Here is a 21,827-nt window from a genome sequence, read left to right on the forward strand (position 1 = left end):
TGCAATCCTCGGCCAACGAAGCGCTAGCGTCGCGATAACGTACCCAAGATCGCTCCTGCTGTCGACAGCGATGGCCCCGCTCCCTTGAAGGCGACCACGACGGTGCCGGCGTGTGCATGTCTCACACCATTACCGTCTTCCCTTCCGCTCCTTTCGCTTCCAGCGATTCTGATACATCCACCGATGCACCGATATCATGCTCAATCTCTGTGTCTATCTCTTCTCGCCCTTCGAAGGTGTCTGAGCCTACCCAATCTGACGCCAGAGGTGGAATGCAGAGCATGGACCGCGATGGTTGAGATTGGTATGCTTGTGATAGATAGGGGCTTCAGCCAAAATAATGACCATTTCTGGGCGAGGGGCATCGAAATTGAGGTATGTCCCACATTTCTTGCCGTCGAGCTAGCCTGATCGTTTGGATCTCAGGTTGAGAAGGCTGCGAGTAAGGCAGTGAGTATTCATTCTACTGCTGTATGGATTTTTTGGCACCGATTTACGTTCTTGTAGCTGAACATCGTTCAGAGAGTGAGTTTCGTTCTCTGATAATGTCATAGTTTGGCTGATCATATGGCGCTAGCACCCAACCCTTCGATTGTATCGGCCTCACGTAACTTGTTTAACAGCTCGACTGCTGTATTGGCAACACAAGTCCAAATTTGCGCTTACTCTTCTTCGACGCCTACGGATTTCCTTTCTGCCCTCTGATCCACCTCACGCGACTTACGCCGCTCATCTTACTCTCATTTCGCTTCTTGCGACATCGAACGCCTCTTCCACAATATCCAGTTCCAAGGACATGAAGGCACCATTATCTGTTGTACACGCCCTGGCAGACCTCGCCGATAAGAATCGGCACTTTGGCGTCAAATCATTTGCTCTCGTGCTGACACTGAGGACACTGGTGTCGTTGAGGTTGTGGGAAAGCGTCGATGATTCTTTGCGCTTAGTAGAGGAGGCTCTAGGGATAGAGTGTCCATCTGGTCAGGTATGTGGAGAAGGAGCTCGCCCGGTAGCCGCAGGAAACCAGGTCCTCAGCTCGATACCTAACACTCCTTGGTTGCAGGAAGGGCCTATGGCCGGTTTACAGAAGCAACCATCCACCCCCCACTCAACCACTGCCAAAATTTGCTGACAAGTTGGCCGCAGTTATGGCTATCCATACCTTGATTATTGGCGTGGTCTTCCACACCTTTGTCGGCAACTTTGCGAGAGCAAGTGCGCGTCTGACGTTCCTTCACATGCTTATGGACTCTGGAGCCCTGATAGCTCCAAGTAGCGGAGTCGTCGAAATCACCTTTTCAGACCCGCCCTTTCTCCCTCTCTACTCATCCAAACGACACATCCACGTATCCTTTTCATTCTTGCGTATCTCGTCAACGCTATCTCAATGAAGGGACCCTGTCGGCCGAAAGCCGAGGCGAAAAATCTTCGCTATCCAGGAAGGTTTGGCGGTGTGGAAGAGAGAGATGCACAGGGAGCTTGTTCTTCCTCCCTGGGTGAGCGTGGACTATGTGGAGCAGGTGGACCTGACAATGAACCGGCTCAAGTGCGATTTGTTATGCTAGCTTGTCTCTGTTCATACCATGTGATCTGAAATTCCGTTCGCCGAAAAGCGCCTGGCTGCTTTGACGGCGCATGCTCGTACGAGGGGGGCTGTTTGACGCCCCTCGCTGCACGCATCATGTTGCACCATGCACGCCTGGCGCATACGAAAGGTGACACGTAGATAGCGGGTGATTATTATCGAGCGGCAGCTTACCTTGCAGAAGATGGGCCCTGCTAGAGACGATTACGTGCGAACGTCTGCCGGTGCTGGTGAGGTTGGTTGCCTTGAGGATTGGTATATGGGCTCGAGACGAACAGGGCGACGACAGCTGAGAGACTATAACGAAGGACGGATTTGTCGTCTTGGACGACTGCAAAATACAGGGCGGCACTCTGAAGAGTGTAGGTACTCTTATCGATGCATGCCTATCCTCGGAAATCCCCAAGGCAAAGTAAGTTTGTTTTTTTTTTAACCATGTAAACGCCGTCGTCGCCTTCATGTGCCGAATCTCCTTTGCTTTCAGGGATCTTCTCAGGTCAGCGATGAGCGGAACAACGGATTCGAAAAGACAACCATTTGCGCGCATTAACCTTGGTACTGTTCACGCCACACTTCATGCATACAGCCATGGAGCACGTTTTGACTGTGCTAGTGACGTGCGAGCAGCTAGTGTCTAGGATGGGCGGGTACCGCGAAGGGCGCCAAAAACACGGCGGGTGCTGATGCCGTTGGCAATGGTCCGCTGGGTTTATGGATCGCAGAGCGAAACTTGGGTTAGTGTTTGTTTATTTTCTGCTTGTAGTCAGGCTGGATGGCTGATGCGAACTGTAGAGGATTCACAGAAGGATGGCTCGTGCCGAAAAACAAGAAGCTGCTATTGAGGCGCTCAGGAATGTTGTTCATTAGTAGCTTACTCACGCATTATAGACTTTCAATCTTGCATTATTTTTCTTGGACATGTTCATATGTATCACGTGTTGTATAGCTATCTTGTGCTATCTTGTTCGTCTTATTCATGCTGCTTTCTGTAGGTGTTGTACATGACATTGCAATTTTTCGTCTGTTGAGAAGTCCTTTCCTCGAAAACACCAACATCCACGAATATGAACGAGGGTAAGTCTCCGTTTAAGGAAAAATGACATGCTTCGTACGTTCGTCGACGTCTACAGTAATATCTTGGCGAAATGAAACGCCACAAAGACCATGATGACGAAGAATTTCAAATCTTGACTCTATCCCTGGCTTTTGCAAGGATGTCTCCTCGCATTACTGCGATGCGGAAAAAAGTGGTAGGGCCCATTGAAGCAGTAGGCTCCACAGCACAAGGGTGCCTTGAAAGAAGGTACAAAAGTCACCAGGTCTCTTATGATCACGGCATTTCAGGTGGCGTCCCCCCCTTGTCAAGATGGGTCCTGCAGTTTCACATACACGCCGCTCTGGGAAGATTTCATTTCCTTCATTGCCGGAATACATTTACATCTACCCCATGGGGTGACGATATCAGCGAGAGTCCTCCGGGATAACCTTTGCCGATCCCGAACGCCTCTGTTGGGTGGGTGGGTCATCGTGAAATCGTCGATAAGGGTCTTCAGATCATCCTTCCATCCCGCCAGTTGTGAATAGCAGACGGTACGACATCCTCCATAGGCGGAGAGCCGCCTGCTACCCCCCGTCGTCCGGCTCTGCATTACCTGTTCACGGCGAAGCAAGTAACGCCTAGGTACACCTTTGTCGTTTATCCCGAAACACCGAGGGGTGGCTTACGAGTGCAGGATGCCCAACTTCCCTGCGCATTCGGGGGTTCCACAGTTAAGCCTAAGCCGATTCCCATCCATCTAGGAAGAAGGACCCGTTAACGTTTAACTTTAGAACCCATATTGTCCCTCGTAAGAGTCGAGGGACGAGTCGGATAGTGCTTGAAGATACGTCATACTCCGACTCGGTATTCCTGCAACTGCCTATGTTGCGATTTAGAAGTGCATCAGTGATGGATCGTGTCACGAGATACCTTGCTAATCAAGCCGCGCACCCAAATAGGACTGATGTGAACTCTAGAAGATTGTATGAATGAGCGTGGGCTTGGACGAGAATACGGTTACTCGTGGCTCTGTGAATTCGAATCAAATCCAAAGAATACCAAAGGACGGAACTATTGTTATTCCTCAGGGCTATTCGGCTACGCATAAATGACCCTGCAATCAGCCCGACGATTCTTTCTTCTCAACCAACAGCCACCTCCCTCATGATAACAGCCTGGCTCTTCAACCTCTTGTGCGTCCACTGTGCAGAAGCACCACTACTGGTCCGACGGAACAGACTTTTTTTTTTCTTTTTCCATTTCCATATTAGCGTTTCCAAGGCTTCTTCATCGACGCCGGCGGCGTCACCGCAACCAATTATACCCCAGGAATTGATCGATATCATTATCGATTATTTGTCCAACGATACCTGCTCGCTGAGAGCCTGCGCTCTCGTTTCCCCATCATGGACACACCGCAGCCAGCAAAACCTCTTCGCTCGAATCACGTTCACTGACGGACTCTGGCCGACGTCCGCGGAGCTGTTTTTGCGACTAATAGAATCGGCTCCTCATCGACACCTGCCAAAGTTTGTCCAGCACCTTGACATCATTGAAGGTGACACCTTCATGTCTAACCGGTGGCTCGCCCGGTGCATACCCGTCCTGGATCGCATCTTCCCCGCGCTCGTGAACCTGCGCACCCTCCAAATCAAATTTCATGGTCTCCTGTGGCGCAACATCGCAGGGATACGTTCTTCCTTTCTCTCCGCTTCCAAGCTCCCTGACCTCCACCAAGTCACGATATCAGGCATCTACAGCGTTCCCAGCCTGGACACACTATTCACCTTGTTCGAAGGTTCGAACATCGCCGATATCCGCTTGATGAACGTCACTACTGGCGGTAGTCTGAAGGACAGTCCACGGACACGGACACATCATGTCCCAGGATCCGTAGCACCAATACCCCTCGAAACCCTCTCCCTTTCCCTCGAGAACAAGGAGCTCTGGCGCCTCTCGTCCTGGCTCGCCGACCCATCATGTGTCCTGCATCTTTCCGGGTTACGAAAACTGCGTCTCAATATAGTCGTTGCGCAGGAAATGAAAGCCGTGTGTAGGCTCCTTAAAACACTGCAGATACCTTCCCTGGAAGCGATAGAGATCCAATTGGAGACCTTCGGTAAGCAGGGCGTTCCCTATGTTTCTCTCCCCCCCATTCTCATTGGTTTCCTTCATAAGATTACGTCAGCGACCCAGAAGACATTCCTGATCTCAGCCGTTTCCGGCACGTCCGTCTGACAGTGACACCAGAGTACGTTTCCGGTAGTGGGATGTACGAGTTGGATGTAGAGATAGCCTCGTTCGTCGCGTTCTGCTGGTCGCAGATGTTGAGCGGCTTCAGGGAGAACGCCATCGAGAGCGTGGCGCTCCTGCTCCCCAAGGCGGCCCAACGCGTGCGTTGCACTGCTCTCGACGCGGCGCTGACGCGTGCTGACATGTCGCATTTGCGACGGGTGTACCTCGAGGACGAGACCGCCACGGAGTATCGTGATGAGGTGATCAAGGACATACTTCCTAATCTCTACGAAAAAGGTCTTCTAGGTTGATGACTCACCCTTTGTTTCCTGACGGAACGTCTCTGTATTAAATACCGTGATCGGAATACCCAGCTCTCGGTACCGGTGTTGGTCACGAGAGTACTTCTTGTATGTATGTATAATAGTACCATTAGCCTTGCAGCCATTTGACAGTAACGCCGTGGAGAGAGTGATCTGGACTTTTGTCATTACCGAGGTTTTGCAGACTGTGAACTGACGTTGGTGGAGATTTATACAAGTATCCAAGAGATCACGGAACGGCTTTAACGGATCTAAAAAACCCCGGTTTATAGCTTCACAAGACCACCTATAAGTATACAAAACAGCGTTCAATGAAATGTACGTATCGTAATACACCCGGGCTTGCCTACATTACACACGCCGAACAACAAACATCCCACATCATACACACACAGAATTCACATAGCGAACACCTCCGTATGCAGTGCAACCCCGCCCAACTCCCCACTCCTCGCCATCCCCAGCCTCGCAACCGCATTCGACGCCTCCCTCACCAGACTCTCCGGCCCACACGCACACACACCCACGCCCCCGCCCAACCGCACCTTCTCCTCCTCCCCTTCATCACGAGCAACCAGCTCCCCAAGCACCTTCCCAAACCTCGGGCGCTCAAAGATCACGTCCGAGTTCGGGATAGGCGGCACGGCATCGGGGTCACACAAACACGTAACGTATATCGAGACGTGCACGTCCAACTCCAACGTACGCTCAGCAGCGTTCATGATATCCACAAGCACAGGCGCGAACCACTCGATCGAACCTGAAGATTCGGAGTTCAATACAACTAACAAAAAGGAAAAAAAAAAGGGGGGGGGAAACCAAACCGTACCAAAGGACCGCACACACCAAACGAACTCGACCCTCTTCGTGCGCTCCCCACGAGGCCTCCCGAGCCTGCCGCACCTCCCCACGATATCATCCAGCAGCCCAATCGTGAACGTCGCTCCGCTCCCACCCGCGAACAGCAGCACGCGCTCGTACTCTCCCAAATCGACACTGCACCCCCCGTACGGACCATCCAGCATGACCTGCACCGCGACGTCCGTCCCCGTCCCCGCCCCCGCGCCCTTCCTCTCCTTCTCCTTCCCCCCACCTTCCAAACAATGCGTCTCCTTCTCCGCGTAGGCATACGCATTAAGCGCCCGCGTCCAATCGCCCTTCACCCTCGCCCCTAGCACGATCCCACGCAGCGCAGAAACACACGACACCGCCGGAGGCGCCACCAAGATCGTCAGCGGGTGGCTCTCAAACACACGCCCCGCGAAGAACACCCTCAGAACGACGTGCTGCCCCGCTTCCCACCCAAAGTCGCAATCCGGGATCCGGATCTGTAAAAGCGTGTGTGTGTGGATGATGATTAGGCGGGGAGAGAAACCAAAACACAACGTACGATAGTCATCTGGTTATCGACAGCAACAACGGTAGCGTCCTTGATTCGATACCGGAACAGACGCATGAGCATGTCCAGACCATACATCGCCAGCGGGGGGAATATCCACGGAGACGCATACGTCGTATGATAACATATCGTAATGAAAAACGCCACGAATCCAAGGACGCTGGAGACACACCACCACACCAAACGTCAACACCCATCCTGCCCAAAGGGAAAAAAAAAACTTACTGCACAACGAAAAAAACCTCATAACAAAGCCTCCTCGCAGGCCTCACACTCGTCAACACAAGCACGCCCAGCACCCCAAACGCCGCGACCCCGCTCGTCTCCTTCTGCTCCCCCAGAATCTCCAGACCCCACTCCAAGTGGTTCCGGATCCACAGCGCCCCATGAATGAGCCCCCCGAGGAACATGACCCGGCCCGACCACCGATGCACATAATTCAGCTTCTCATACCCGTTCCCCGGACCCAGGAACAACGCCAACAACGAATTCTTCGTGGCGAACAGGAAGACCACCGGGAACTGCGCGAGGGCGAGGAATCCCGCCCGGTTCGGGTTGTCTTTGAGCGGGACGTCGACGAGGATGCATACCAGCACGACGGAGAGATACGCGAGGATCAGAAAGACTAATAATAATATCGCCCCCATGTGAGTACACATCTAGAAAAACGTGGATAAAATTTTTAAAAAACTCACTCTGCCCGACGTTCAGCCCAAGAACCGGGGGTGTCCACAACGTGAAGCTCCCAATAGTTCCTAGGACACCTTCGATCCATTTCCGTTTCTGTTTCTTTCCCGGAAGTACCGAGGTCTTATTATTCTCCCTCAGAGACTCATATCTCCCATCGGCGCTCAAGTCCTCGCCAATGCCTTGAAACCACAGCCAAGTTCTTCCGTTGCGTATCGAGCGAACAAGATAGGGCAGAGAGTATAAAATGGCAGCGCCAACACACGATGCCCAAATAACGGTGAACCTGCGCTGCCACTTTGGATCTTCTGTGTATGAACTGTGTGATATTCTGGTTGGTCGCAGAACGTAAAGGGGAATTCTATGAAAAAGCGTACTTGTATTGCTGGAACTCTGCGGGGATCGTTGGGGCTGTTCCGTAGCTCATCTTTGACGATATCGAAGGGTGGCAGAGTCAATGTATGAGGGTCTGACTAACCTAGCACCAACAACGGAAAGAAACGTCCATCAATAAGTAGGCAACTCGGACTTCACAGCACAAAAAGTTTTTTCGTTCATATTGATCCTTATTTGGCATTGGCGTTTGAATACATTCTGCCCTGAAACGATCAATCCCGATGCTCCAGAAAAACAGTATATTTCATACAACAGAGAAAAATAGACAAAACATCAGTTCAGTGGCCATGGGCGCTTCCGAGGATACCAAATCTTCCAAACAATGTCTCACCCACTCCCATACCAATAACGATCGAGAGAATAAATCCCACCTGGAAGGTCCTGAGAATCTGGAATCAGAAATTGTGTTCACATATCAGAGTGAAGATACATACATGGCTGCCAACATGAATGTGAAAGACAAGGCGGACTGCAGCGTATGCAAGACTCCCCTGGCCACATCATTCCAAAGAATGAACGGCGGAGCAGCACGAATTGCAAGAGACTTGAGAGTACTGGGCTTAAGCGCCTCGACTTCGGAAGAGGAGTCACCGTGCTTCTTTGCATAGGCCATTTCGGCTCTGGAAAGATTCGTCGGCCGACTGAAAAAAAAAGAACGAAATGGACATCATGCAAACCTTTTCGCCCAATGACCATCCATGACCCTCCTCATCGCCGCAACCCAGCGGTCGATGAGCGCCAACAAAAAGAGGCCAATACATGCTCCAACCATCGCACCAACGCTCTTTGGGACCCAGCCCTGGAACCACAGGATATCTCCCGGTGTGAAATGCAAATACGCGACCATCATGCCCGACGCAAGCGATGTGTCTCCCTGCGAGCTCATAGAATCCATACTGGACGAAGAATGCGCAAGAACAAGCGGGAGCAAAAGCGTCAGAGGTGCGAAGACCCTGAAGAACATCGTGGGCCTGCTGAATACTTAACGGGACCTAGTCTGAATGAATTGCTCCATCGCGTACAAACACAAGCAAATATGGATCCGTTGCCGAGAGAAAAAAAAAAATAAAGTCGAAAAGAATGCTGAATCCAGGTGCTGGGATCAGAAATTCCACAAATCAATGTCAATCTCAGCACACGGTTCCCGACGGGGACGAGCGTCACAGAGCAGACAGCCATCGAGAACCAATCGTAGGGGCCATTGGACAACAGGATTCCCGAGTCATTCTCCGAGTAATAAACAACTGAAAAGAGACACGTGTACCGGGTGTCGTCCTAGTTGCCAACGTGGACTAAACTCCTTTTGTACCCCACGGTACCCAGCTGACGAGAACACGATGACGAGACTCCCGCGGGGTGGAGGAACCTATCAGCGACGGCCAGCGCCAGGTGCATATTGATCCAGAAATATTGTACGAGTGTCTGTAATGGTGATATTAGCTAATATAGACAACGGCGAGGAGGGTATACAACACACAACGCACATGAAATGGATGAGAAGAAATCTTCGGACAGATGGGCGTCCTCATCATCGTATCAGGACCTCTTCAGCGACGAACAGACCCCAGACCTTTCAGTCAACATCGCTTCAACCCCTAGAGGATCGATCCTAAGAGGGACTTTGGGGGGACGACAAGACCAGTATGGTCACAGAATAGAAGCAGAGGAAGATTCGCCATCCATCATGAGGAGGAAAAAGTTGTAGAGGAAAACTGCGACAGGAGGGGGTTGATGGTAGTGGTATAAGGAAGGGAAAGCAAGCCGAGAGCCACGAGTCCTTTTTGCGGTGGCGTGGGAATGGGATGATGAGCCTTTTGTTTTATTGGCTGGGCATCACGTGGCGGGATGTTGTTGAACTGGAAATCTGAGATCAAGTCCAGATAAGGCCAGTAGCTCATATGTGCCATCGTCAAATCATATTGCATCACTATAAGCTAATATTAATAGTTTTCTCTATATGTAGTGCCATCCATCTATGAGTGTATAATCTACCATCGCCTCGCCACTTTCAATAATTCCAGTCAACGTATCAACGCAGCGCTCTCCGAGCTCCGAAACACGTAACTTGCTTTCCGCCGTCGCAGCCTTGCCTTCACGTCGTCGCTCCCGATGTACCATCCAATGCATCTCCGACAACGCACCCTGGACGCGACTATCGGTCAGCAGCGCATGCAACCTCTTACACGCAGCCCTCATTCTCGCATGAAGCATATCCCTCATTTCACACTTCGGAAGACACAAGAGCAAATCCTTCCGATATTTGTGCACAGAACGATGATACGCCCAGTGCCGAGCATTCCACCAGAAGAATGTCTCCACCGGAAATTCAACCATTCCCGCGAGGTAAAGACCGCAAAAGTAGTTAACCGTCGGGGTGTAATCATCCAAGTCGACGCGATGGAAGTAGTTGGTATCATACATTTTGAGAGCCACGGCAGTCCAACAGTTCTTGACGAATTCAAGACTGTCCTTCCCGTCTTCAGTTTTCCGATAAGGAGATTCTTCTTCTATCTTTGAACGCAAGATATCCCGGAATCGCTCGCGATATCCATGTCCGATGACCAACGCGCACAGAATGGCGTTTACTAATCGCCCACAAAATAAATCAACACGCGCTGACAGCTGTACGAGCGCGGGGTTACTTACGGAAAACAAACACGCGGAAAGCGCCGACCTTTCTTCCGCTGGCATCGTTACTGATCCGTGCGCTTCGCCACAGCGTACAGCTACTACTCCAATGCAGCCGGGAACGTGAAGGAAACGCACGCCTAGCCGAAAAGGCGAGTCGACGCTTAACGAGAGAATCAGGCATGACCACAGCAGATTCGGATCCCAAAGTCCGGCCTAGGACGCTGCGGAACAGTGGTAGACGCCAAACGTACGGCCGCATACGACTTGGACAGATACCCAGTGCAAGATGGGGTTGAAGAGGGATATATATGCAGACGGCGTCGTGCGTATGGAGGGAAAGAAAAAAAAAAGCAGTCGACAAGATCAGTCGATCGAGGTCGTTTATCAGCGTTGCTGTTCGCGGTTCGTGCTAAGCGCTTCGTCGGTTCCAGTATGTTCCTCTCAGGCGCTAGTAGTGGTAGATCTGGGTGGCAACCATGAAAGACAGAGAACTAGTAGCGGTTGCCCGTCAAGAAGGATGGTTGAACCCGGGCCGGTCAGCCGATGATACTGATCTTTGCGCAGCCAATTTCGAATTTCTTGCCACTGTCGTTGGCAGCGTCACAACCATCTAGCAGCATGTGAAATGTTTCAGTTCTCAGTTATAGATCTAGGGGAAAGTATCAAGGGTGTTATCGCAATAGGATATAGTGTCGGACCTGTTTTTTGGCGGCGCAGATGGAAGGTAATTTTTTTTTTCTTTAACTCTACAGCCTGGTGGGATGTATCTTACTTCGATTTATTCCAGACTCTTTTCGTCGCAACTACAATCGTCCTTACACCCGAAGGTGGCATCCGAAGATAAATTCCGAACGCTAAGGATCTCACGCGCTGCTAAAGAAGCTTTCAGAAAACTGCTTTCCAGACGACGGAGTTATGGTGTCACTTTCCCCCTAGTCACCTCCTGTCGTGCTTGGGTTTTCCTGCTTGCCTTTCTCTCCTGTATCTGGGAATGGGAAGGGTGCATGTCTCCCGATCGTTCCAACTATGTCTTCCACTTCCACATGCTCTCATTTTCATCGCCGTATCTCAAGTCAGTGATTTCTGTTGCGGTACTAGAGCAGGTATGGCTTACTCAGATGCACCTCATAATGGATCTTTGTCATTGTACTACTTGCCACAGTGCCTCCAAAAAGCCGCCCTCGCCTGCTCACCAATCCATTCTGGTATGCATGTAGTTTCCTCTTTAACCTCTACCAGTGAATCTGTCTTCGATTAGGAATGTTCCTCAGACCATACCTCTTCTTGTCGGTCAATTAGCTGCTTGCTTGCTTTGTCGCGGTGATCCCTCTATACCATCGCCTTCCCCAGCAAGAATACTTACTTTTAGACAGGGTATCATAATCCGTCGCATGGGCAAGTACAAGGCACGTCTTTCCCATACCCCGCTGATCTGCCATTCTTTATAATATCATTCATTCGGGCTGTTCCATCTCGGCCGTTGGATGGGATTATCACATCTAGGTCAAAAAAAGTGTAGGTGTTGGACAGGTGCGTCCTGCACAATAACACAGAAGGCTTACTCTTTCAAGACATTGCAGCCGACCGCAATTGCAGCTCCGGCAGGCGTTCCTCGGGGGGACATGTCTGTCGTAACTGCACATCTGTTAAGAATACGAGTAGCCAAGCTAATAATATACGAGCATATGAATACTCGACGAAAAAGCCCGATCTGAAGTGAGGATGTCCGAAGTCGAGTTCCGATTACCAAGAGGGATCCGTGAGTTGCTAAGCAGCGCTAAGCGTAGGCTGTGGGCTCCTGTATCTCTTCTCCATGTGGCTCACCTTTATTCGAACTTGAAGCAACAACGCTCTGGGAAAATGCTTTCTCTTTCCGACACGATGATTTCTAAGATTGTCGATGATCCTGCTTATCGTTCCAAGCCTACAGAGGAGAGCGGACTCTCTGATAGTATGGTGTGTGTCATACGGGCTGGACCAGATCTTCCTCTTCTGTTGGCTTCGGTGCTGAGCGGTCAAATAGGTTTTGAATGGCATCTACATCTTTACGAAATAATAAATAGCTGATGATTGATTCCCCTTCTCTTGTTGAGAGAATTGATCGTTGACATACCCCGGAACTTGTTTCGTATGTACTTGATGGGACATTGATAGTTCGTTCTCCTTGCGGCCTCGTTGAACGATAGTACTTCATTTCTTGAAGGTTCTTCAGATTTATACCACTGGAGCTATCTAAATAATTTTGTATTCCATGAATATGACACCTGTAAGGTCTATCCTCGTTGTCTTGTCCTGCTCATTTCTGCACAGTACTAGTGTCGTAGGTTGCTCACGAAGCAGTTGTTTTTACGGATGGTGCGCAAAACATCTGGATGATGACCCCGAAGCAGAAAATAGGGGTTGCGATGCTTCTTGCTAGGACGTCCGTCACATTGACTTATAATGATTCCTTTAAAAGGCTACCGTGCTGCGACTCCCCTCCGCTGTGTCGCTGATACTATTTGCACTGCCCACGACTGCTGCTTTTGGACAGCCGGCCCTCAAGTTTGAAAGTCTCGTGATGTGCTCCCAACGATCTGCCATCCTTTTCTGAACCATCCACTTTGACAGAGGTCGCATTGAGAAACTACTCAAAGGTAAGACATTCTGAGCTCGTATTAACTATATATATCTTATCAACGTTCTAGATGCCAGGTGGGAATAATTCAGAAGCGTCTCCCATCAAATTTCCCTCCATCGAGCTCGCAGCTTTTCGAATGGATGAATTGCTCAAGTCGAACAATCCTCCGCTTGAAGCCGAGCGTGTTCAGCTGGAAGGCGTTATAGGTGCAGGCCATGGGTTTTTAGCCGGACTACAGGAACGGATAACGCAGACACGGGCTGCGCCTGAGGCGCTTTTGGATGAGGAGAGACGCGTCGAGCGCCTGATTGGGTCCTGCAAGACAATCCTTTGCCCCGTCCGTATGATCCCAGAGGACATCATACGCGAAATCTTCTTGACATACCACTTCGAAGCTGTAATTGAAAGGCAAGGGAGGGAGTCATTGAATGGGCAGTTCGTGCCGTTGGTTCTTTCCCAGGTCTGCAGAGATTGGAGGAGGATCACACTGTCGACATCCCTGCTTTGGTCATTCATTACGCTGGATTTCGAACTATACGAGAATGAGCAGGCGTGCCAGAATCTTCTTCAGATGTACCTTCAACGGTCTGCGATGCACGATATTACGCTATCTATCTACAGTTCGAGGGACCTTCCAAAGATCCATCTCATACCTGTTCTTCTCTTGAGCGCGCCACGGTGGATCGATGTTTCAATGACCATCCCTTATGACTTTCTACATGCTTTCTCCACCGCCAGAGGCTCCCTTCACCGCTTGAATCATCTTTCCATCAAATTCATAAATGACGATCCTTTTCCCGTGCATTTGGCGAAGCCTAGATTTGACGCCTTCGAGTACGCTCCGCTGCTTCACAGCCTCACTCTACGACGAGCACACACTGTTTTCAAACGGATTGACTTACCATGGTCACAACTCACTGAGTACACTGGGCATGATCGGACAGTCACCTATATTAATATTTTGAAGCTCGCGACAGACATCGACAGTGCTTTGCTGCAATGCTATGATGGTCCGGAGTTTCATGTGATACACTCTCCTTCGTCTCATCGGCGCCTTCGTATCCTTCATGTGCACGAAACCTACCAGAATCGAGATATGAGGAACTTTGGTTTCTCGTCGGTGGGAGGACTCATTTATCTTCTTTCGCATGTAGAATTTCCTGCTCTGGAGTCTCTGAGTATGGTATATGAGCATCTGGATCGCATCCGGGTTCCCAGGTCTCTACTTGGCTCGACAGTACGCAACTTGAAATCTTTTTCCATCCAAACCGAATCCCCCCTGTCTGCTGAAACGCAGGCTGATTTAATCTGTCTTCTGAAAACAACGATATCCCTTTCCAGCTTATCGGTGTCCCGTCGGTTGCTGCCTCCCAACGCTGAACTTATCCTGGGGCTCAATGCGGATATCCACCCAGATGTCGTTCCGAGACTCACCTCGCTAGCTTTCGAGTTCCTCGATGAGGAGCCGGTTTTGTCGCCTTCTTTCGTTGACATGGTCCGGTCTCGGAGGCATGCTGTGGGCAGACATGCGGTGTTGCAAACACTGCGTCTGTCTAAACCTTTTGTTATGCCGCCATCTGCTACTGAGGTAGCTGCACATTGGAAGGAGATATGTGATGAAGGCTTTGTCGCATATAAAGGGGAAGAGTAGCAGTCTACGTACGATTTGAAGGCGTTTACAGTAACAGATTAAAGAGTACAATTGTAGTAAACTTTGTGTATTTATAGGTAGACATCAGAACGAGATGTGTAACATTAGCGTACTACGAAGCACAAGGACATGAGAACTCTGAAAGAACTTGTTGCGGCTCTTGCCGGAAATGCGGGGAGAATATTTCAAAGTCCGAATCCACATCGGCCCCGTGCCATCCATGGATCTCCATTACTACCATCACTGTCTGCTCTGCAGTACGACAGACTGTCAGTGCCCGGTGAGTCGATTCCAGGAATTCTGCATTAGAACTCTTACTTATAGTCTATATACAGAAACTATGCTGTACTTGGTCTATTTGAACGGCAGCGGCGGGCCAAGCTAAGAAGAGTCGACATGAAGGATCGGTCGTCTGTCCCACTTTGTTACTATTCACTGTGGCGATGTGGAGTTAAATGAATGGTTTAATGGGTAGAGAACGAATCGGATGCCCTGTGAGCAATTCGTTCCCGTCTAGTCCGTTTACAATCTGACTATTCCGTTCGATACAGCTTGTTAAAGGCAATTTGATTGCTTAGTGCTGAGAATATGTTTGTTATTTGTGATTCATCGTGAGTGATATTTGAAACTGCGTTTTAATAACGAAGGAGTCCAATAGTGGAAGGGATCGTTAGGCGAAAAGACCAGCGGGTACGTGATTATGAAGGCTGTGGTGAAGTCGGCACTCATCCGTGGTAGTAGTACTACACTTTCCCCGACAACCGGCTTCCCTCTTCGACAGACGACGTATTCGTGCTCTCTCCCATACCATTCACCGGATCGATGTCGCCCGTCTGTGCCTCTTTAGCAGGCGTTAGCTCTATCTCAGCACTCAGCGGTGCTTTCTTTTCGTCGCCATACGCAGACACGTCAGTTTGAAGTTGCCCTTCATGTCCATCCCACGCCAATTCCCAGCGCCGCATCCTAGCCCTCAGCTTTTGGAACTTCAGTGTCTCACCACAGTATTCGTTGGCTCTAATGAGACGATCTGCGATACCGAATTTATGTGGCCCTCATTTCACCGCAGATTACGCTGACATCGTGTTCGCACTCGAGAATAGCATCGATGTGCAATGGCAGAGCGGTTTGTGCGGTGGTGACGTAGTATTGGGAAAAAAGACTGATGCTGCATGTGTGACGTGCAGAGCCCTCTCTTCTGCATCCGTGTTTCATGGGTTAGCTTGTAATGCGCAAACAGAACTTGTCGGCGCGGGTAGCATAGTGGGAGATATCAAACAATTCGGGAATATGACAGCAACACTGGGAGTGTAACCCTAACCCTAATTTTCCCTAGGGTTAAGGGTCATCGTAGCCGATAGCTGAGCAGTGTTGCTCTCGATGGTTGTCACCCTTTTATGCACTGGCACCCAGACTAGGCCAAAAAGATGTAAGCTCTTCTAGAGGTAGTCCATTGTCTTTGTCTGTTGCGTATAACTGATACAACTTTGATAGTATATATGAGTCTCCAGCTCTTGCTCCAAAAATGATATCCCAACGGCCGCATAGGCGCGACCTACGCCCCCTATGCAACAAGTAGTTCCCAGGTGTCGCCTCCTATGGCGCGGAGTCCTATAAATTGTGTCTTTCCCCTCAAGTACATCAGTCTGGGCCGCTGGACCACTTCTCGTTGGTCGCAGCCTCGCATACTTCGACGACCGTCAAAAGGCGCATCGTCATGACTTTCCAGGAAAGGTGACGATGTTGACGTCTGCAGGGTGTCGCGTATGTGCAGAGCATACCATATCGTCTCAACAACATCGGCGACCGTGACCCATTCTCGATCGCCCGACCTCCGTATGACTATGGGCCATGGAAGCTTTTGGTGGATGATGGCCAGTGACGGAAGAGGCGGGTTGGTCGCCGCCTCATTCACGCAGCCCTCATAACCAAGAACGCGTACACTCGTCAGGCTGTGAGCGAAGTCGAGCTCCATCACCATCTCCCCTCGGCTCGGGCGCAACAGTGGATGGACCACTGTCGGGATATCGCTTTCTATTTGAGATGGCAGCGGGATGTGACGATGGCGCGGTTTACTGAGGATGGTCGGCGAGGGCGGCGCAATATATTCGCGTACAGATCGCGGATATGACGCCCCGGGACTGGATACATAATGGCGGTGAACATGGACCGGCGTGGTTAGATGCGCGTTGCTATAGACAGGAATAACGCGAGACGCTCTCGACAGGGTGTAGAACGCCGTTGGTGGTAGCGAATACGGTTCTGGCGACTCCATACTCTGCTGCGTTGTCATCGCTGCCACGTCTCGTCGTTGGACATGCATCGTTCTTCATCTCGCGGTGAATACTCCTTCATGGAGGTAATGCCAGAAGAAAGGCTTACAGATGAACAGAGAGGCTCTGGTTGAATGTGTGGATGTAGGAGAGGGGGCGTGGTATGGTGAGATTTTTCGATGGTGGTGGTTTGAGGGAGAGGTGTGAGGGCCTGGGGAAGGATGGGACTGCTTTTTATAGGGTATGACCCCCCTCCAGACATTGAATGTAAACCTAACCTTACCTTTATTATGGTTAGGGTTATCTTTCATCACATGTGTACATATCATTTTTTGTGTCTTTCCAGGGGCTCTTGCTGGCAATTCTGACCTCTTCCTAGGAATGAAATCTCTTCCTGAGCTGATGTTTCAAGCTGCCATCGTCGCGGCTTGCTATTGAACCATGACTCTGACTTGCATGCAGACAATTAAGCTATTGTTATCATACAAAACTGGTACTGTGCCAGAAAACTCGACCTTGTATAGTCCATCTTTATCACTTGAGGCAGACATAGCCGCAGAGGTTGGGATCGTATGTCTAGTCGGTATGCCAGGTTTTCTTCTTCGTTACCAAAAGGCTAGTTCATACCTTTCTCGTAGACTTCAACTATGGCCTACCAACTACAAGCTCTTGGGTCATTCCGACCATCCAAATCGATACCACGACCTGCGTCATGTCTGATCACTTTTAAAGATTTGATGCTTATTATCGATACCAACCCAGGCGGTGAGCTTGTTTGCTTGAGCGACGTCCAATATGTATGTATTAATTCACACCACACAGGATTGATGGCAGGCAGTTGGGATGTCGATCAAGTCGGCAGTCAGGACAAGTATTGCCAGGATGTCACTGGCTCCTCTGAAGCTCGAGGTTACGTCCTGTCGCAGGGTTCGGCATTTGGAGACTCTGCTGTTTGGGTGAGTGCTTATTTTCTGATCTGTTCGTCTGTGTGTTGAATGTAGCAAATGGATTCTGAATGGCGTCTACATATTTTGGTGATATAGGGTCCAATCACTGATCGTTAACATATCTCGGACATTAAGGCTCAGGAATGGGATACGTTGGAAGTTGGAATCATGACGGGCTACAGTCCACCTACCTAGTCCTTGTACCAGAGGCGCTCACGTTTATGCTTCCCAGCAACAACAGGAGTCTGACCGCGTCTCCGTGGAAGCAAAAAAAGAAGATCAACATACGTCGACTCTTCACTCAGATTCCCTGTTCGAAAGGTACCAATAAGCGTGGGTGAAAATCCCTCCATACCCCCTTTCGGTTTCCACTTCTCTTGCTGTTTGGTATTCCTTGCACGCAGTGAGAACGACATGAGAAGACATATCTGGGCGCCAATCCGTCGCCGAAATCGATTTGTACGTAGGATAGCGACCAAGGCCACCATCGGCCATGTGGAGCATGCGTTGAAGAGACGCGCGTGGTAGTGGGGGAATAGTACGTGTACCAGGCTCAGGGAAATGCCGAATGTTGCCACCAGAATGACAACAGTCGAGGATAAAAGTAATTCGGTGGCCCTTGCTTCGAGAGATCTGCTGGAAGATAGCGTTGATCTCTCGGTCGCTGATGTCAGGGATTCGTAACCCGCTGGCATCGAAGGTATCTCTGTCAATGGGGCAAATGGTTTCGATGGATCCCTCTACTTCAATAGGGCTCCCATCGTCCTCCTCAGAATCGGTGTCGCGGTATAAGGATGCATCTGAGAAGTAGCGCGAACCGTGCCCGGAAAAGTAGATGATGATATTGTCACCTGCTTCGATTTGAGGGTTATCAATGAGACCAAGAAGTGTGTTGACAATATTGACACGGGATGGAAAGAAGAGGTCTTCGGACGAGCTGTGTTCAGAACCAAGAAGTAGCTGTATTCGTTCTTGCGGCACGCCCAAGTCCTCTTTCAGGTATTTCTCCATTGAAGTGGCATCTGATACGCATCCTTGCAATGGATACGAATCATACGCGTCGATGCCTATTATCACTGACCAGAATGTTGAGCGCTCCACTTCCAGAGGTGGCTTCCAACCAGCGATTAGCAAGGATATTCCTGTGGTAAAGAATCCGAATATTGCCTACCTCGATGGTCGAGGGGCCGTCCTGTTTCGCAAGGAAGGATTTGTATCGAAATCTGGGCCTAATGAGATAGAGTTGTTGGAGACTTTGATATGCCTCAGTGGCAGAGCCGCCTTTCTTGCGCATCGCCCTGGCTCTTGCCTGTTGGAACACCGCCACCGAATCAACATCTGGTGTTGTTCCACTTGCCATCTCATAATGTATTGCCAGCTGCTTCTCGTACTGCTCGAGCACGCTAATTATATTTCAAGGTAAATCCTGCGCTGGAATTTCAGTGTTGTCTTGGTCGGCAAGGCGAATACTCACATAATTGTTTTCTGAGGAAAACTTGATAGGCACATTGGCGTGTTCTCTCTGTCGTCCAAGATTATGTGTCATCCTATTCGATCTGAGTGACGGGGACAACCTTTGAAGAGGGTGAGAACACCTACATATTGGGGGAGGTAGACACTACTCTGCCTGAGGTCATCGGCTCCCTCAGTAATTGCTTCGCGTTTACTGTCCTCATTCATTTCGCAAACTGGACCTCTCAGGTCTCCTCAGGAACCCTCGCCGGAATCCATTCTATTCCCTAACGTCGATATACATCATTTCTAATTACCCTCGATCATCACACCTCGCCTCGCGCTCGCATACCTGTATTTCGGCATACCTCTAACACTCTCGCGTTGATTATATCATTCCGTCAAAAGGCTAATCATGCTACAACGAAGGGAGTGGGGGGTTGTTTGTGGAAAGGCTTTCGCGCTATGACCCCATTTTGCTGTGTCGCTGATAGTATTTGTACTACCTACGACTGGGGTGCTTCGGCAATGCTTCTGTGTGGCGTCTTAAGAATGTTTTTGACATTTCGGTACCGTAGCAACCTTATTCCTCATTACTTAGCTGGTGTATATACACATTGGGGGACCTGTAGTACAAGCCCCGGCACATGTCTGTTGAGGAGCCATGTCATGTAATAAAACTTTCTTCTTTGTCTCTTGATTCTTTGTTTTTCTGGAAATATAGGGCTCCATCATTGACTGTGAACACACCTCGCCGGGACCTTTGTATACATTCCATGGGACCTTCAATTTCGTTGATATGTCCTGCTGGTGGCGATAACTTGTTCAAGCAGTAAACAAAGCACTTACCAAGTTCTGCTTTTGGACAGCCGGCCCTCAAGTTTCAAAGTGGTGTGATATGCCCCAATGTTCTGCCATCTTTTTCTGAACCATTCATTTTGACCAAGGTCACATTGAGAAACTTCTCAAAGGTAAGACATTCTGAGCTTATATTAACTATATATCTTATCAATGTTCTAGATGCCAGACTCACTCTGCTGCCTGCAACATGGGAATAATTCAGAAGCATCTCCTATCAAATTTCCCTCCATCAAGCTCACAGCTTTTTGAATGAATGAATTGCTTAAGTCAAACAATCCCCCACTTGAAGCTGAGCATATTCAGCTGAAGGATGTTATAGGTGAAGGCCATGTGTTTTTAGCCAGACTACAGAAACAGATAATGCAGATACAGGCTGCACTTGAGGCAGTTTTGGATGAGGGGAGACACATCAAGTGCCTGATTGAATCCTACAAGACAATCCTTCATCCCATCTGTATGATTCCTGATGACATTATACACAAAATCTTCTTGACATACCACTTTGAGGCTGTAATTGAAAGGCAAGGGAGAGAGTCATTGAATAGGCAGTTCATGCCATTAGTTCTTTTCCAGGTCTGCAGAGATTGGAGGAAGATCACACTGTCAACATCTCTGCTTTGGTCATTCATTACACTGGATTTTGAACTATACAGGAATGAGCAGATGTGCCAGAATCTTCTTCAGATGCATCTTCAATGGTGTGTGATGCATGATATTATGCTATCTATCTACAATTCAAGAGATGTTCCATAGATCTGTCTCATACCTGTTCTTATCTTGAGTGCACCACAGTGGATCAGTGTTTCAATGACTATCCCTTATGATTTTCTATATGCTTTCTCTGTTGTTAGAGGCTCTCTTCACTGCTTAGATCATCTTTGCATCAAATTCATAGATGATGAACCTGAGTTACCTGTGGATTTGGCTAAGCCTAGATTTGACATCTTTGAGTATGCTCCACTGCTTTGCAGCCTCACTCTATAAGGAGCACACACTGTTTTCAAATGGATTAACTTACCATAGTCACAACTCACTGAGTATACTGGACATGATGGGACAGCCATCCATGCTGATATTTTGAAGCTCACAATGAATATCAACATGGCTTATCTGCAATGCTATGATGGTCTGGAGTCTTATATAATACCCTCTCCTTCATCTCATCAGCACCTTCATCTTCTTGATGTGTACAAAACCAAAGCAAGTCAAGATATGATGGAATTTAGTTTCTCATTGGTGGGGAAAATTGTTCCTCTTCTTTTACATGTAGAATTTCCTGGTCTGGAGTCTCTGAGTATGGCATATGAGCATTTGTATAGCATCCAGGTTCTCAGGTCTCTACCTGGCTTGACAGTAGGCAACTTGAAATCTCTCTCTGATACTGAATCCCCTCTGTCTGTTGAAATACAGGCTGATTTAATCAGTCTTCTTAAAACAATGACATCACTTTCCAGCTTATTGATGTCCTGTTTATTGGAATATGCTTTTGCTGAAAGTGATAAACTCATCCTCATGCTCAATGCAAATATCCACCCAGATGTCATTCTCAGACTCATCTTGCTAGCTTTGGATTGCTTCAATGTGGGGTCAGATTTGTTGCCTTCTTTCATTGACATGGTCTAGTCTCAGAGGCAAGCTGTGGGCACATGTGCAGCATTGCAAACACTGTGTTTCTCTACACCTTTTGTCTTACCATCAGTTGGGGCAGAGGTCACTGCACATTGGAAGGAG

General features: G+C 49.3%; 13 protein-coding genes across 13 annotated transcripts; 6 read left to right on the forward strand and 7 right to left on the reverse strand.

The window, feature by feature from the left end:
* Positions 1 to 120: 120 nt before the first annotated feature.
* On the forward strand, positions 121 to 1,637 carry BT62DRAFT_1030831 (uncharacterized protein). Its single transcript, XM_043178333.1, has 4 exons — positions 121 to 375; positions 427 to 471; positions 578 to 1,027; positions 1,068 to 1,637. The coding sequence occupies exons 1-4, from the start codon at positions 184 to 186 to the stop codon at positions 1,389 to 1,391; spliced, it is 1,011 nt and encodes a 336-aa protein (XP_043045217.1). The 5' UTR covers positions 121 to 183; the 3' UTR covers positions 1,392 to 1,637.
* A 45-nt stretch (positions 1,638 to 1,682) lies between these two features.
* Positions 1,683 to 2,050, forward strand: BT62DRAFT_262707 (uncharacterized protein). Its single transcript, XM_043180284.1, has one exon. The coding sequence runs from the start codon at positions 1,770 to 1,772 to the stop codon at positions 2,016 to 2,018; it is 249 nt and encodes an 82-aa protein (XP_043045218.1). The 5' UTR covers positions 1,683 to 1,769; the 3' UTR covers positions 2,019 to 2,050.
* A 2,143-nt stretch (positions 2,051 to 4,193) lies between these two features.
* BT62DRAFT_915574 (uncharacterized protein) lies at positions 4,194 to 5,170 on the forward strand (the record flags this gene model as incomplete). The annotated part of the gene is made up of 2 exons (XM_043183948.1): positions 4,194 to 4,743; positions 4,803 to 5,170. 2 exons carry the CDS (start codon positions 4,194 to 4,196, stop codon positions 5,168 to 5,170), a joined length of 918 nt encoding a protein of 305 aa, XP_043045219.1.
* A 410-nt stretch (positions 5,171 to 5,580) lies between these two features.
* Positions 5,581 to 7,695, reverse strand: BT62DRAFT_977620 (uncharacterized protein; the record flags this gene model as incomplete). Its single annotated transcript, XM_043189290.1, has 5 exons — positions 5,581 to 6,510; positions 6,573 to 6,741; positions 6,807 to 7,206; positions 7,277 to 7,587; positions 7,646 to 7,695. 5 exons carry the CDS (start codon positions 7,693 to 7,695, stop codon positions 5,581 to 5,583), a joined length of 1,860 nt encoding a protein of 619 aa, XP_043045220.1.
* Positions 7,696 to 7,951: 256 nt separating this feature from the next.
* Positions 7,952 to 8,586, reverse strand: BT62DRAFT_872646 (copper transporter; the record flags this gene model as incomplete). Its single annotated transcript, XM_043182531.1, has 3 exons — positions 7,952 to 8,045; positions 8,099 to 8,284; positions 8,342 to 8,586. Coding segments are annotated over 3 exons (525 nt in total), but the record flags the coding sequence as incomplete, so codon positions are not given.
* Positions 8,587 to 9,617: 1,031 nt separating this feature from the next.
* On the reverse strand, positions 9,618 to 10,800 carry BT62DRAFT_990195 (uncharacterized protein; the record flags this gene model as incomplete). The annotated part of the gene is made up of 2 exons (XM_043190210.1): positions 10,311 to 10,800; positions 9,618 to 10,249 (listed from the first exon to the last, which is right to left on the reverse strand). Exons 1-2 carry the CDS (start codon positions 10,552 to 10,554, stop codon positions 9,618 to 9,620), a joined length of 876 nt encoding a protein of 291 aa, XP_043045222.1. The 5' UTR covers positions 10,555 to 10,800.
* A 2,251-nt stretch (positions 10,801 to 13,051) lies between these two features.
* On the forward strand, positions 13,052 to 13,423 carry BT62DRAFT_881989 (uncharacterized protein; the record flags this gene model as incomplete). Its single annotated transcript, XM_043182690.1, has 1 exon — positions 13,052 to 13,423. A coding segment is annotated over one exon (372 nt), but the record flags the coding sequence as incomplete, so codon positions are not given.
* Positions 13,424 to 15,236: 1,813 nt separating this feature from the next.
* BT62DRAFT_999401 (uncharacterized protein) lies at positions 15,237 to 15,528 on the reverse strand (the record flags this gene model as incomplete). The annotated part of the gene is made up of 2 exons (XM_043190806.1): positions 15,237 to 15,273; positions 15,326 to 15,528. 2 exons carry the CDS (start codon positions 15,526 to 15,528, stop codon positions 15,237 to 15,239), a joined length of 240 nt encoding a protein of 79 aa, XP_043045224.1.
* Positions 15,529 to 15,866: 338 nt separating this feature from the next.
* Positions 15,867 to 17,236, reverse strand: BT62DRAFT_925906 (uncharacterized protein). Its single transcript, XM_043184903.1, has 2 exons — positions 16,058 to 17,236; positions 15,867 to 15,992 (listed from the first exon to the last, which is right to left on the reverse strand). Exon 1 carries the CDS (start codon positions 16,884 to 16,886, stop codon positions 16,128 to 16,130), a length of 759 nt encoding a protein of 252 aa, XP_043045225.1. The 5' UTR covers positions 16,887 to 17,236; the 3' UTR covers positions 15,867 to 15,992; positions 16,058 to 16,127.
* A 41-nt stretch (positions 17,237 to 17,277) lies between these two features.
* On the forward strand, positions 17,278 to 17,879 carry BT62DRAFT_915580 (uncharacterized protein; the record flags this gene model as incomplete). Its single annotated transcript, XM_043183949.1, has 4 exons — positions 17,278 to 17,406; positions 17,475 to 17,601; positions 17,659 to 17,792; positions 17,838 to 17,879. 4 exons carry the CDS (start codon positions 17,278 to 17,280, stop codon positions 17,877 to 17,879), a joined length of 432 nt encoding a protein of 143 aa, XP_043045226.1.
* Positions 17,880 to 17,924: 45 nt separating this feature from the next.
* BT62DRAFT_263026 (uncharacterized protein) lies at positions 17,925 to 18,490 on the reverse strand. Its single transcript, XM_043180285.1, has 2 exons — positions 18,473 to 18,490; positions 17,925 to 18,419 (listed from the first exon to the last, which is right to left on the reverse strand). The coding sequence occupies exon 2, from the start codon at positions 18,269 to 18,271 to the stop codon at positions 17,975 to 17,977; it is 297 nt and encodes a 98-aa protein (XP_043045227.1). The 5' UTR covers positions 18,272 to 18,419; positions 18,473 to 18,490; the 3' UTR covers positions 17,925 to 17,974.
* On the reverse strand, positions 18,369 to 18,866 carry BT62DRAFT_876732 (uncharacterized protein; the record flags this gene model as incomplete). Its single annotated transcript, XM_043182548.1, has 1 exon — positions 18,369 to 18,866. A coding segment is annotated over one exon (498 nt), but the record flags the coding sequence as incomplete, so codon positions are not given.
* A 1,307-nt stretch (positions 18,867 to 20,173) lies between these two features.
* BT62DRAFT_263108 (uncharacterized protein) lies at positions 20,174 to 20,960 on the forward strand. Its single transcript, XM_043180286.1, has 3 exons — positions 20,174 to 20,206; positions 20,256 to 20,794; positions 20,850 to 20,960. Coding segments are annotated over exons 2-3 (450 nt in total). The 5' UTR covers positions 20,174 to 20,206; positions 20,256 to 20,345; the 3' UTR covers positions 20,851 to 20,960.
* Positions 20,961 to 21,827: the final 867 nt, after the last annotated feature.

Source organism: Guyanagaster necrorhizus (assembly GCF_019112545.1).
Source record: "Guyanagaster necrorhizus MCA 3950 unplaced genomic scaffold BT62scaffold_2, whole genome shotgun sequence".
NCBI lineage: Eukaryota > Fungi > Basidiomycota > Agaricomycetes > Agaricales > Physalacriaceae > Guyanagaster > Guyanagaster necrorhizus.